This window comes from Podospora pseudoanserina (assembly GCF_035222485.1).
Source record: "Podospora pseudoanserina strain CBS 124.78 chromosome 7 map unlocalized CBS124.78p_7, whole genome shotgun sequence".
Lineage (NCBI taxonomy): Eukaryota > Fungi > Ascomycota > Sordariomycetes > Sordariales > Podosporaceae > Podospora > Podospora pseudoanserina.
In genome coordinates this window covers 591,343-603,647 of record NW_026946671.1, presented here as the reverse complement: position 1 = coordinate 603,647, position 12,305 = coordinate 591,343, and the positions used below count along the sequence as shown (strand labels likewise).

At 53.4% G+C, this 12,305-nt stretch overlaps 1 protein-coding gene across 1 annotated transcript; it reads left to right on the top strand.

Annotated features, from left to right (window-relative positions):
* Window positions 1–7,746: 7,746 nt before the first annotated feature.
* On the top strand, window positions 7,747–10,494 carry CUP9 (homeodomain superfamily). Its single transcript, XM_062950483.1, has 2 exons — window positions 7,747–9,465; window positions 9,519–10,494. The coding sequence occupies exons 1-2, from the start codon at window positions 8,610–8,612 to the stop codon at window positions 9,782–9,784; spliced, it is 1,122 nt and encodes a 373-aa protein (XP_062796504.1). The 5' UTR covers window positions 7,747–8,609; the 3' UTR covers window positions 9,785–10,494.
* The last annotated feature ends 1,811 nt before the right edge of the window (window positions 10,495–12,305 follow it).

Below are 12,305 nucleotides of genomic sequence, written 5' to 3'. Positions count from 1 at the left end.
AGAGGAGGTCATATCGTCACCACCAGCGTCGTAGCCGAGATCTTGCTGATCCTCCCCTAACCGTCAAGCATGTGTTACTGTGTGTACAGTAAGATAAAAAAGGAAAAAAAGAAAACCCACCTCGCTCGCTAAACTGCCTATGTATTCGGACTGGCGTGTTCTCACAACAACCTTTCTTTTCGTTGCAGTCTCCCGCGCCTATCTCGTGGTCGTATAATGGGCATGGGGCGGCCAGCCGGAGTGTACCGCCGTCGTCGTGTGCATCTTCCGGCTTGGGCTCTTACTTCCCTTTCCCAAAGCCCCCTGAAAGTTTAATACAAAAAGACGGGGCCATCAATATGGAAAGCTGCAGTCCGGAGCGAACGCAGAAGAAAAAAAGAGCGGCGCCTTGTTGCTGACGCAAGCCAGGTATGCCATTTCTCGCCGCCCAGGAAATCCTCCAAGGATGCTGCATCTTCGGGATGCCATCGAACCATGACCTCCACTTGTCCTTCCGAACAAGGCATCGTACACATAGAACCCTGTCCCTTCGGGGACCGGGGTTGAGCTAATGTAGTCAGGGCTTTTTGCGGAGAACATCAGACGACAGTGACGGAGGAGCTGCACTGTTTTGAGCAGGTCTTCCCAAATGCCGCACCCAAATTTCATTATCAAGGGGGCCCCTATCTTGTGTTATCACCGAATTTTATTTTGCCTTCCAACTCTTCCCGAATCCCGTTCCCGCATGTATCAGGAGCAAGGAAGCTGTTGACAGGGACCTGTTAGACAAGAAGAAAAGTTGTGGTGCTGCCCTCACCAGTCCACGTGTCCGTCCGAGGGACGATCCTTTTGTGGAAGACACACAGAACGATGACTCTCGGTAAACTCCGTCCTATACTGGCTTGTTGATATTTACCACCGGAGACAAGTTGACAACCGCTTCACCGCCCGTTCAAGTCACCCTCATGAACAATAACGGCATCGACGGGTTTTTCTCGAGTCCTCCCGCAAGGCTCGGCTGGACCGGTTGGCATAGGTTTCTCCTCGACACGGCCGTAGCTCTGGTGCGGCAGTTGGCAGTCCTTGGCAGTCCCTGTACATGTCAGATATATTAATTAACAGTCCGCGCTGCCTGCGCTGCGCTTCCTGCAGGAACCATCTCCAAGGCAGGCGGGCGAGGATAGCCAACAGACTGGCTCAGGCAGCGCTTCTCCAGACTTTGGCCAGGTACTAGATATCAACGAGTCATCCTTTCACCTAGGACGCTTTCCCTAAAGCTGAAAGACAAAGAGGCATCGGTGGCGGCGGAATCCTGCTCGGAATAAAGGTCGTGTAGCATCGTATGGACTCGTGGGGTTGGACAAGAAGGCAGCAAAAAAAAAAAGGAGACGAGCTTATTAACGGGCGGCTGAGAAGAGCAATGATAGATAGAGAATGCCTGAATAATATTTCACCGACTCGGTCCCGCGTTCCAGCGCCGCGGGCAACGTGTCAAGCAAGCGCATTGTGTACCGGCAAGACCAGCGACGAAAATTGCTTGGCCACGGTACGGGATGGGAGTTTCGGACTCAGCTCCTGTCTCCTTTTTCTTTTGGCCGTGACCACGGCGGCGGTGACATTTGTGGCATGGCGGAAGAGAGTGTCGCATGTTTTGTGCGACTTGATCCCACAACCGCTTCTCTCGTCCTATCGAAGGCCTCTGTAACTACCCGTCGGTGGCCGGCGAACGGCTGATGTCATGATATGTTGGGTGAGGTTGGAAAGAGCCTGGGGGACGGAGCACTATGCCGTCTGAGCGTTGCCCCAGGGTTGAGCCGCGGGGGGCACTAGACGGCAAGATTTCCCGCAACACCGTGATATCCTTACGGTAGCCTAGGGGCCTGCCTGTTTGCTGATTTTGTTGCTCTCATCAATATCCGTAAAGTTGACGACTCGGCCCAAACAAGGATGCATTTGCTGTCCCCACGCCTTGTCATCGGTTTGGCGTGGTAATCAACTGCTATGGTTTCTCCGAACACAGCTGGCCAATGACGGCTGCAGTGGCCCGATCTTGGGAAGCTGAAAAAGATCGATTGTTCGATTGATGCCTTTGGAATAGAGATGCATATGCTGCAACCAGATTCTCAAACCATCGGATGCGCTCCTCCCTGTGACCGGTTCTGATGTCAGTGAGCTTGCTGATGAGAGGATCGCCGAGACTGTCCCGTGTAAATCGTTTTCTGTAACCCCGGTCAGGGTCAATGACAAGCATTGACAGGCCGGGATGTGGGCGCCGGGCCTTATGTATCAATGTCCAGATTTGGCCGGCTCGGGGGTCGGAGCACTACTGGTTGCTGCGGTTGATGATCCGGCAAAGAGAGTCAGGTATTGCTCACCTTCCGAGCGGGGGTTTCTTGCTGGCTTGTCCGCTTGTCCGCGTTGTCCATCCTGCGCAAAGTGTCATCATCTGTATTATTACACTTGAATTACCGTACCGTACAGAGCGACACCCCGGTCTGTCTGCGAAATCAGGGGTACCCCTGGTGCGGGCAATGCCCTCCCCAGTTGACTTTTGTTTCCCTAACTCCTCTTGGCGAGCCCCCCTGGGTCAGACATCGCGTCTTTTCCCCTGTCCATTCCAGAAATTGTTGCGCAAGAATCCAGCACCCGCAGTTGCCCGTCATGATGCTGACTGAGCGGCCATAAGATGGGACGAAGCGGGACGCGACCCGGGGGTGACCCGGGGGTGACCCGGGGACGACACGGGGACGACACGGTTTGGAATAGCCTCGCGCCTGTCCTAGAAGGGATGGCGCTTGCGAGATTGCCTGGCCCTGGCTGTGTGGTTCGTTCCAAAGACGGCTTGCGGAGCATGGTGCTGTCAGGTGACAGACGAAAGGACCTCTCACCAACAGAGAACGTAAGCCTCGGCGTTGGGCGACAACCGCACAATTTGAGCTGCCCTTTGGGGGTACCGGCAGAAAATAGGCTTACTGTCATACACCTACGAATATGTACGTCACCGAACGAGGAAACACCAGTTGCCTCTCTGTCAATAATGTTGGGCAGCAAGTCGAATTTCAACCCCTTCGTGTTCGGAGCCTCGATCAACTCGCCAGCTTGCACGACATGGCATGTAATATGTGGCTCTCCTGACCTGTTTCTCGTAAGGTGTCGTTGAAATTTACAAAGCAATGTCGGCCAGAAATTGGAGGCCAGGTCTACTATCTCGACCCATGTAGGCGCTCCATCTGTTGCGCAGAAACATCGTACGTGAAGAGACAGTGGTGAAGCATCAAGGGCCGTTTCAATGTTCACCTGCAGCCCAGGAGGAACAGCTTCAGGCGGGATGAACTGGAATCCTGGATTCACACCTGCTACCACGTTGGTGGAGCAACTTCTCGGTTGATTCTAGCCGATCGGAGCGGCAATGGCGGGGTGTTATCGGGATGGTGGTTAGCGGTAGTGGTGGTTGGGGAAGGTTGTTGGTGGTCCAGTCGACTAGGATGGACGACGCTCCGCCCAGAACAGTTGTAGTTCTTCGGGGCGTACAGGGCATTTTGTCAGGTATTTGAAGTGACGATGGTCTTGATCGTGCAGCATGTATGTGCTGGCACATTCGGCCTAGCAAATGTCTTGGATGCGAGATCTCCGCGTCTGATGAAGCCGGAAACCTCTATACAGGACACTAGGAGTCAGCAGCCAGAGCCCAGCCAGCTTGTGCCACTACGAATCGCATCTTCCCCGCGTCAGTCCCCAACATCCTGACGGGACACCGATCTGTGTGCAACCCATATTGGTTCGTTGTTGGGTAGTGGGCGGGGGGGTTGCCCACGGCGCAGCGGTCTCTTCGGAACTGACGTGCAGCTGGGGGCGGTTGCTGCTTCATATATATGACAAGCCCTCCCCCTCAGCTGAGGTCGCGAGAGACGCCACAGATGCCACTGCTTGACAGAGATCGATCGTCCGCACAATGGCAAATCGAGCCGAGCAGCTGTGGGCAGTCTTGGGGGGTAGACGTGCTGTGGTTTCCGAGGCAGTCGATATTATGAGGATACTCGCTGCCTTTCCCCGTCCGGTCTTGTGCAGCAATCCATTGAACACTTGTGTGATGGCTGGATAGCCCAGAGTATTGGCGCAGGTCTTGATTGGCCCCCAGGTGTCATGTGTGAGTCGGCTGAGCTCCTCACCGCTTGACGTGTAAAACACGAGGATACATAGGTTTCCCACGAGCTGGAGGACAGACGGTTGTACAGGACACTTCCACCGTGACATGGAAGGGCAGGCGGTAGCCTTCTGCCTTCTCTTCCACAGCGCTTGGTCTAAATGTGTTTCACGCACTTTCCCTAACTGTGCACATCTGGAATGTAGCTCCGACGCCCAAGTCATGCAGCTAGTCGAGCCTGGCAGAAGGTTGATATTAATAAGACGTTGAAACGTCAGCAGGCTGGCGCGTCGCCGGTGTGCAATGGTTCCGCAGAGCAAGGTAGCAAGGTCCGTTGCCGTGGTTTGTCCGTCACCAGTTGATGAAAGTGCTCGTCGATCCGGTGCCAGAGAGACGGCGATGAAGACGGCGAAGGACTGCACGCAATTGCCGGGACGGATGGGCAATCCGGAGGGCCGTGTGTTGATGTCTGGATGTTGGCTTTCCACTCGGGGACCTGACCAGAGAACTTCCCAGTTTGGTTTGACAGATCTGAGGGGACCAATCGCAATCTAGATCAGAGCCCGGCAATTAGTTTCATGACCGTTGCTGACCCCCACAGGCTCACCGAGCAGCCAATCGCCAGGTTCCGATGGCATACATGGCCAGGATGTCTCACAATCTCACCTTAATTGATCGAACTGGTGCCCGAACGCCTTGCCAAATCTGTAATCAACAAAACCTCTACTTGGCATGTGTCGACGACGACGCTTTTCATGAACATACATAGACTTTCAGACCAGAGGCATCGACCGCGTCTGATGTGCAGCACGCACAGAGTCGCTGCGTCGCACCACGACGGAAAGGCGGAAGGAAATACAGTTCCCATCCATCGGAGGCTGTTCCGACAGGCTGGGTTGGTAAGATAGATAGGCTTTTGGGCTTTGATGGCTTGTGACGATCGGCGCGGAAGATCGGCTGTCCTCGGTCCCCTCTCGTCCAGATAAGCTGCCTGCGGCCCAAGCAGATGGTAGCTGAACCACCCCGTCCCGAAATCTTCATTCGAGGTCCAGAGGATTGGGACCTGCAGGAAGCGTCTCGGTGCCTACAAATAGCGTCAGTTGGCCAATCTCGGCTTGGGGGTTTGTGATATGGCGGATTGCTAGACCTGTCGTTACCGGGCAAAAGCAACAGCCATCCAACAATGTGCCTCCTGGCTGCTGCTATCAAACCATGGCGGGACGGCACTCCCCGCAGATCGTTGGTAGTTGTAGTGTAGTGTACGTGTACGGCATGCTGACCCGGCCGAGACTGGCGTGATCGATGGGGTGAGGAATAGGGTAGGTATGATTATGAAATGTGGGAGGCAAAGGAGGAGGGAACTTTGGAATTTCGATGACGAGCTTCCAGGTTGCCCGCCTGCCTCACCTGCCTGATGGTGGTCCCCCCACTTGAAATGTCAAAAAATCAAGTCAGATCTGGCAGCTACGATCGCATCCCCACCCCACCACCCCACCCCACTTCCGGCTCTTGCTCAGTGACAGCTCTCGCTCGCCGGGTTTCGCCAGGAACGGGTGGCTTGATAGCCCGTGCTAATATTTGAGTGATGATCTGAATCATGGCGCGGCAAACAGATTACTGATCTGTCATTTGACTTTTGATTATCCCGCTCTAGTTGTTAAGTCGCGGTTGCCGGCGCTTGGCTCTGGCCGGTCAGAAGGGATTCCAGGTCACTGTGCAGAGGGTGCCCTGTGCTCCTAGGGAGCAGTAGTGTAGTGTGGCTGCAGTGGCAGACAGTGTCCAGATGCCAACCAATGCCAGGCCAGTTCACAGCACCAAACTCGGCCCTTTGCGAGCAATTTATCTCCAGTCCGATGCTTTTCGGACTTTTGTCAACCGGGATCGAAATGACAGCAAAAGCAAACTCAACTTCTGGGGATGCAGAAACCACTTGAAATCCACATCACGTCAGTAGTCAGGCAGTCGCCGAATGACAGTCAGGCACCGAGGCACCCACTGAATATGCTAGCCGCAGCACCAACACCACGCCATGACCTCACACTACGCGGTGCATGGGCTTTCGGAATTGCGGTTCACATTTCACGATTCACATTCCCATGCTCCTAGCTAATCACATCACTTACAGTTGAGTCCAGACAGCACCCAGCGCCGTGGGTGAGCCCGTGAACGGCAAGTTTCACTGTTCCTAGTCAGCTAAGACTGTCGTTTCATTCCACACCCTCGGGCTGCCCTGCTGCTCTGCTCTGCTCTCATCAATCAGTCGTTGTTCTCCTTCAGGAGACTCGCCGGGCTGGTTCCGCACGTCACCGCCGGCCACGGGCATGGGAGTGTGTTCGTCTCCCGGGTTCTCATTCACCAAAAGAGGCAGGGCTGAGATGGCTGTGGGAGTGTGGTATGTTGTCAAAAAGTGCGCAGGACCCAGCGGAAAGCTACGGCGCTTCCTCCGAGCAGCTCGAACAGGACACAACTCCCGTGTGCTCTGCTTGGCGTGGTGCAGTGGACTGTGAATTGGTGCACGCACTGGGCTGGGAGGGCGTGTCTGCAGATGCGATGGCACGCGTGGAAGGGATCCCCCTGTCAGAGAATCTTCTTCCATCGGGCAATTTCATCTAGCTTCGCCAACCGTCGTGCAAGGAGACTGGGGGTGGCCCACCGAAACCATGACGGGGGGTGCCGGGGAGGGAGTAGGCTGTCCATGGGTCTTAGCGAAGACCCCTGTCGGCCAACGTCTCGTGCATCTCCCCTACCTACCTACCTTACCTCTCTAGTACTTGGCCCGTCTCCTGCTCCTGTTCCTCGGTACTGTACAGTACAATCCCCCATGCACGGAGCACGGAGTACCTTCTCACATGGGCCTCGTCTTCCCTCTCTCAAGCCTTGCTACTTGCTACAACGAGGAGAAGCACCATCCCCGGCACGACAACTGCACCTCCCAAAGCTTCAGGAATCCCGTCTGGAAAATCTCGCCGCTGTCCCACCACCACCATCACCATCATTCACCACCACCACCACAACCACCACACCAAGGCAACGCCACCCCATTGCTGCCGCAGGCCCTGACCCGCTGACGCAGCAGCAGACAGCAAGCAGACAGAGGGGAGGGTTACATGACACTGTTGCCGTCCGTTTCCTGTCTTTCGGACCCGGGGTTTCTCACATTGTTCGAAAAAGGCCCTACACTAGGGACCTTACGCGGTCTTGCAGAACGCTATCCTATCACTTCCCCAATAACGCAGTGCTCTCCGTCTGGCAACTGGCAAACCCGGCTCTCACACTCCACACTGGTTCTTCCCTCCCCCACCCCATGCTCCAAGGACCGGGCCACAGCCGAACTGCCCTTGACCCTGTCCTCCCGCCCTGCCGACCTGCCCGTCTGTCTTTGTTCTGTTTCTCACTCCGTCTGTACTTACAGTACAGGGCGTATTGTACAGACAGCTATCCACAATACGTACTCGTACTCTCTGGACCAGCTGCTTGTCCTGGTTCCCCTGGCTGGTGTCGATGTCATCCTCGCCCCCCTGCTCGCATGCCCGGCCTTGTTGTGCGTTAGGGTGGCCCCATACGATCTCAACCTGCTCCAGCTTTTAATATAACTCCCGTTGAGCCTCTTCCTTGCCTTTCCTCAAAACTTGCTTCCGCCCTCTCACCAAAGCTGCAAAAGCCTCGACTGTCGATGAGCGGACCGTTTTCCCTCAACCAGCGCCCAATGTCTCTCGGAGACCACTAGGGAATTTGCTGACCTTTCTAGCCTGGATAGCTTGACCTGTTCGCTTCTTGATAGTAGCGGTTTCGAATTAAGCTTCCCGCCGTTGCGACTGCGTCGACACTTTGTCTAGCAACTCTTTTTTTATTTTTTTTTATTTGGGTACGCCATCTGTGCGTCAAAACCCATTGTATCCAATCGTCAACTTAAATCGAGATTTGGGAAGGCGGTCCTGGCACCTGGGACGCAACCGGCACGCTGTACAAAAGGACTCATATCACTCGCCCCCTTTCATCCAAACCTCCCTGCTTCATTGCATCGATACATCATCATCATCCCATTCTGAACTCGGCAGGACTCGAAACATCACCACTTCTTCGCTTCTGCCGAACTCTCCAACCTCCTGACATCATATCATCACCGAGAGAGCCAAGTTTTCGCCTTCGATCTTTCTCATAGAAAGTTGCTCGCTGTGTAGCAGGCATCTGAAACAGTTTTGCTCTATTTGTTCCACATGGAATATAGCCCTTCAGCATCCTCTTATCGTGTTCGCGGACAAGAAACCGAAAACTACAACACCATGTCGATGATCGCCATGGCCCAACCTTCCCCTCACTCTGCGTTCAAGCGTGAGTTTGCTTGGGACGAGCACAGACAAGCCGATTATGGCTTCAACTCGAGAAGGCCGAGTGAGCCCGAGAGGGTTGCTCTCCCCTCGATTCGACAGGTAATTGACCCGGGAATGTTTATTCGGTGGTCGTGGTCAGCTAACAAGAGAACCAGATGATTCCTGAGCTTTCGATGCAGTCGAGGCCTTCAGACGCCAACACTAGAGTACCATCCTCGGTAGCATCACCTGTTGCAGGATACCCAGCTGGCGCCATCACTCCACCTTCCTACACACATTCACCAAACCAGAACAAGCGCAGGCGGTTGTCGGTCGGGGAAGACAGGGATGAGCGTGGAAGCCAGATCCCAAGAGTGTACCCCAGCCCTCAGCGAGAGTATCACGGAGGCCGGGGAATGTCGCCCGCCATCGCTTCTAGGTCCTTGAACGAGACCTGGGCGAGGAGCCCATCTCGGAGAAGCCCCTACGCCTCGCACCGAAATCTCCCATCCATGAGGGAGTCAGCACCCATCGAATCTTCAGACCGATACATGAGTCGGCCTACCCTGCCAAGGCTTCCCACCATGAACTTTGATCAGCGCTCGGCGACGATGCCTCGGATTCGTGGTCCTTCAAGCGAGGATGATTATCCCGACAACTTTCGTCACATCATGGGAGGCCACTCTAGCTCCAATTCTGGGGAGGGCTACCCCTCTCACCACCGATCTAGCGCCTACTTTGGCTACCACCATCCCTCGCGCGTTCAGTCGCTCTCAATGAGCTCTGTTGGGCCTTTCGACCGCACCCCTTTCTCGGCCGGTGGTTACGGCTCGGGCTACCCAGAGTACATGCGCGTTGGTGAGCTGGGAGGCATGGGCATGAACGGCGAGAACAAGCAGCGCAAGCGTCGCGGGAACTTGCCCAAGGAGACGACAGATAAGCTTCGTGCCTGGTTCGTCGCTCATTTGCACCACCCATACCCGACCGAGGATGAGAAGCAGGAGCTCATGCGCCAAACGGGCCTCCAAATGAGTGAGTAACGCCACACCGTTTGTTCATGGTCACCACTAACCGTTGACAACCAGATCAAATCTCCAACTGGTTCATCAACGCCCGCCGGCGCCAGCTCCCCGTTATGCTTAATAACGCGCGCGCCGAATCGGATGCCATGTCCTCGGCGGGCCGCAACGCCGACGGCAAGCTTCTCACTTCTACCGAGCGCGGCGAATACGACATGGGCCTTGGAAAGCGGGACAGCCCCATGAGCGATGGAGACGGCAGCGCCTACGAGGATGACCTGGAGAGCCTTAAGCGCCGCCACGCCGTCAGCATGAGTCGGGGCAGCGTTTAACCGAACACGACGTCAACGGTTCGGCTAGCACCCTAGCACCACCGGTCGCCTATTTGCCGCGAAATTGAGAATGATCTCAACGGCTTTTTTTGTTTTCTTTGTTCAACGTCTTTTTCTCTTCGACCTTTTGGGCCGGTCTGGACCTTTTGTTTCCGGCCGCGGTTTATTTTTCAGATGTATTTTATCAAACAACAAGTCCGGCCTTGCGCTTTTTTTTTTCTTTTTTTTTTTTTTCTTTTTTTTCTTTTGGTTTTCTTTTTTCCTTTTTTTTTCCCCTTTAAGGGAGGCGTTTAACTGCTGGAAAGCATGATGGATTCTGCCTTACATTTTTTGTCATCAGCATTTTTATCATTGTCATTTTCCGGCGTCTCTGTTTAGGCTTTTGGGGTATCAAGTCGCAGAAAGGAGTTTGACTCGAGGCTGAGAACTTTTTGGTGTTTTTCCCTCATTGTTGCTTGTATTTCTAGAGAGATACCAAACGTTCTCACACACGTTTTTCTCAAGTGTTGAAGATGGCGAGGGGAGAAGCAAGATTTTCTGGAAACTTCTTTTACTACTTTTTGGGGAGAAAAAAAGGGTCTAGAATATCTAGAATACAGGCGTTATTACACGCTTCCAAAGGGGTTTTATATATAGGGTAGAAAGAAGGAGCGCTGCAAAGACGCGGTGGGAGAGAGAGAGAAAGAGAATACTCAAAAATTGAAAACAAATTGTATATCTCAATATTATGCTTTTGCATCGTGACAATGCTTTGCAAACCAACCATCATCGAAACACATCAAATCAACAGATTCATCACATGGACGAAAGCATTCAGGACCAGGCAAGCAATCACCTGCCAAAACCACCTCGTCAATCTCACCCACACGGACATGCACCTCAACAGGGGCAAACCACTAATCGCCTTCCTACCGTGCAAGCTGCCGACACCTGCATCCACTAGTTGTGCCTCCAAGCGAAGGTAATAAATCGAGCGAGGACAGCTCTTCCTGTCTCAGATCACCCAAGACATGCCTCGCAGGGTTTTGGGAAAACAATCGGCAGGTCTAGGATCTCGGAATGTAACGTGCCTCTGTTTTCCTTCCTCCAAGGTATTCACCCACCACCCGGAAGCAACGGATACTGCAGACAAGCAGGAGAAGTCCCGTCGCCACTCAACTCACCCACCTAGGCAGCAGCAGCAGCATCAGCAGCAGCAGCTGCTGCTGCATGAGGCCTAATATCTGTACTGTAAGTGCTGACAGAAGGGGCATAGCGTCCCCATCCCCCGTTGTTCATCGTGTCATTCGTACATTTTGTGGCGTTCACTTATGTACCTACTGCAGACGGGTAGTATGTAGTAGATGAGATCTCAATGGTTCGTGTCAAGAGGTTGCGTCGGTTCCGGTTATGGGAAAGGAGGGGGGTTTTCATGGACCTTACCTAGGGAAAGCTTGCTTCTTTTCCGCTTTAATACTGTTTGCTTCTGGGCATGTGGTGTCTAGCAGTACCTAAATCCCCCCCCACACACACAAATTTCTGGCTCTACCTACGAACAGGTTGATCAACACCTCCCCCCACCCCCAAAATAACTGGTCAACCCAGCCTTCTCTCCTTCTCTGGAGACCAATAAATAACAACAAATCAGAGCAATAGTAAACACGATCTTCCCACTCAGAAATGCCTAAAAAGGAGAAAATGTACGACCCAACCACTTTACAGACCGCCACTCCTGAAACGAGAAACGCCTCACTTTATACCCCCATAACTACCTTACTTTCCATCTCGGCCAAACTGTTGCCCAACCCACCCACGACATGTACATTCCAACACTTCCCCTCAGATGGCATATACAGCAAAGCATATGTCGTCCCCCCCACACCCACACCCACACACACACACACACACACACACACAACCGCCACCACACAACCACAATGAACCTGAGCTACCTACCTCAGGTACCTTTCTTACCAGGACAGGGGAACTGCTTGACCTAAAGAGCATGGAGCACTGCTATCCGAAAAATGCTCCCTCCATGAAATAAAACCTCCACCACCTGTAGTATATCACGATACCTACCCATCATGCCATTTTTACAGATTTTCTGTCTAAAAAATCTGCAAGACGAAAACAGGTCACACATTTGACTCCCCCCAAACGTCAGGAAACACAAAGAGACTGTGCATTAATCCCATGATTAACCCCTACCCAAGAAAGCGGTCAAGAAGAAGAAACTACCTGAATAAACCGAAAGCAAAAGAAAACACACACTTGGGGTAGGTAGGTACTAACTATTCCCCCTACCCCCCTCTGCCCCACAGCCGAAAACGAACGCGTGAGTCGTCTTGTGTAAGTGTAACAGCGGATACATCACACCTGCCTGTCGCTTATTCCGCAGTGCCAACCTTACTCTCTTCCTTCTTCTTTTTCTTATTCCCAAACTTACAACAGCAAACTCTTCTTCTTTGTCTCTCGGGAGTATAGATAATAAATGGAAAAGGCCAGTCGGTCACAACCCGAAATCGAATCGAAGCAAATA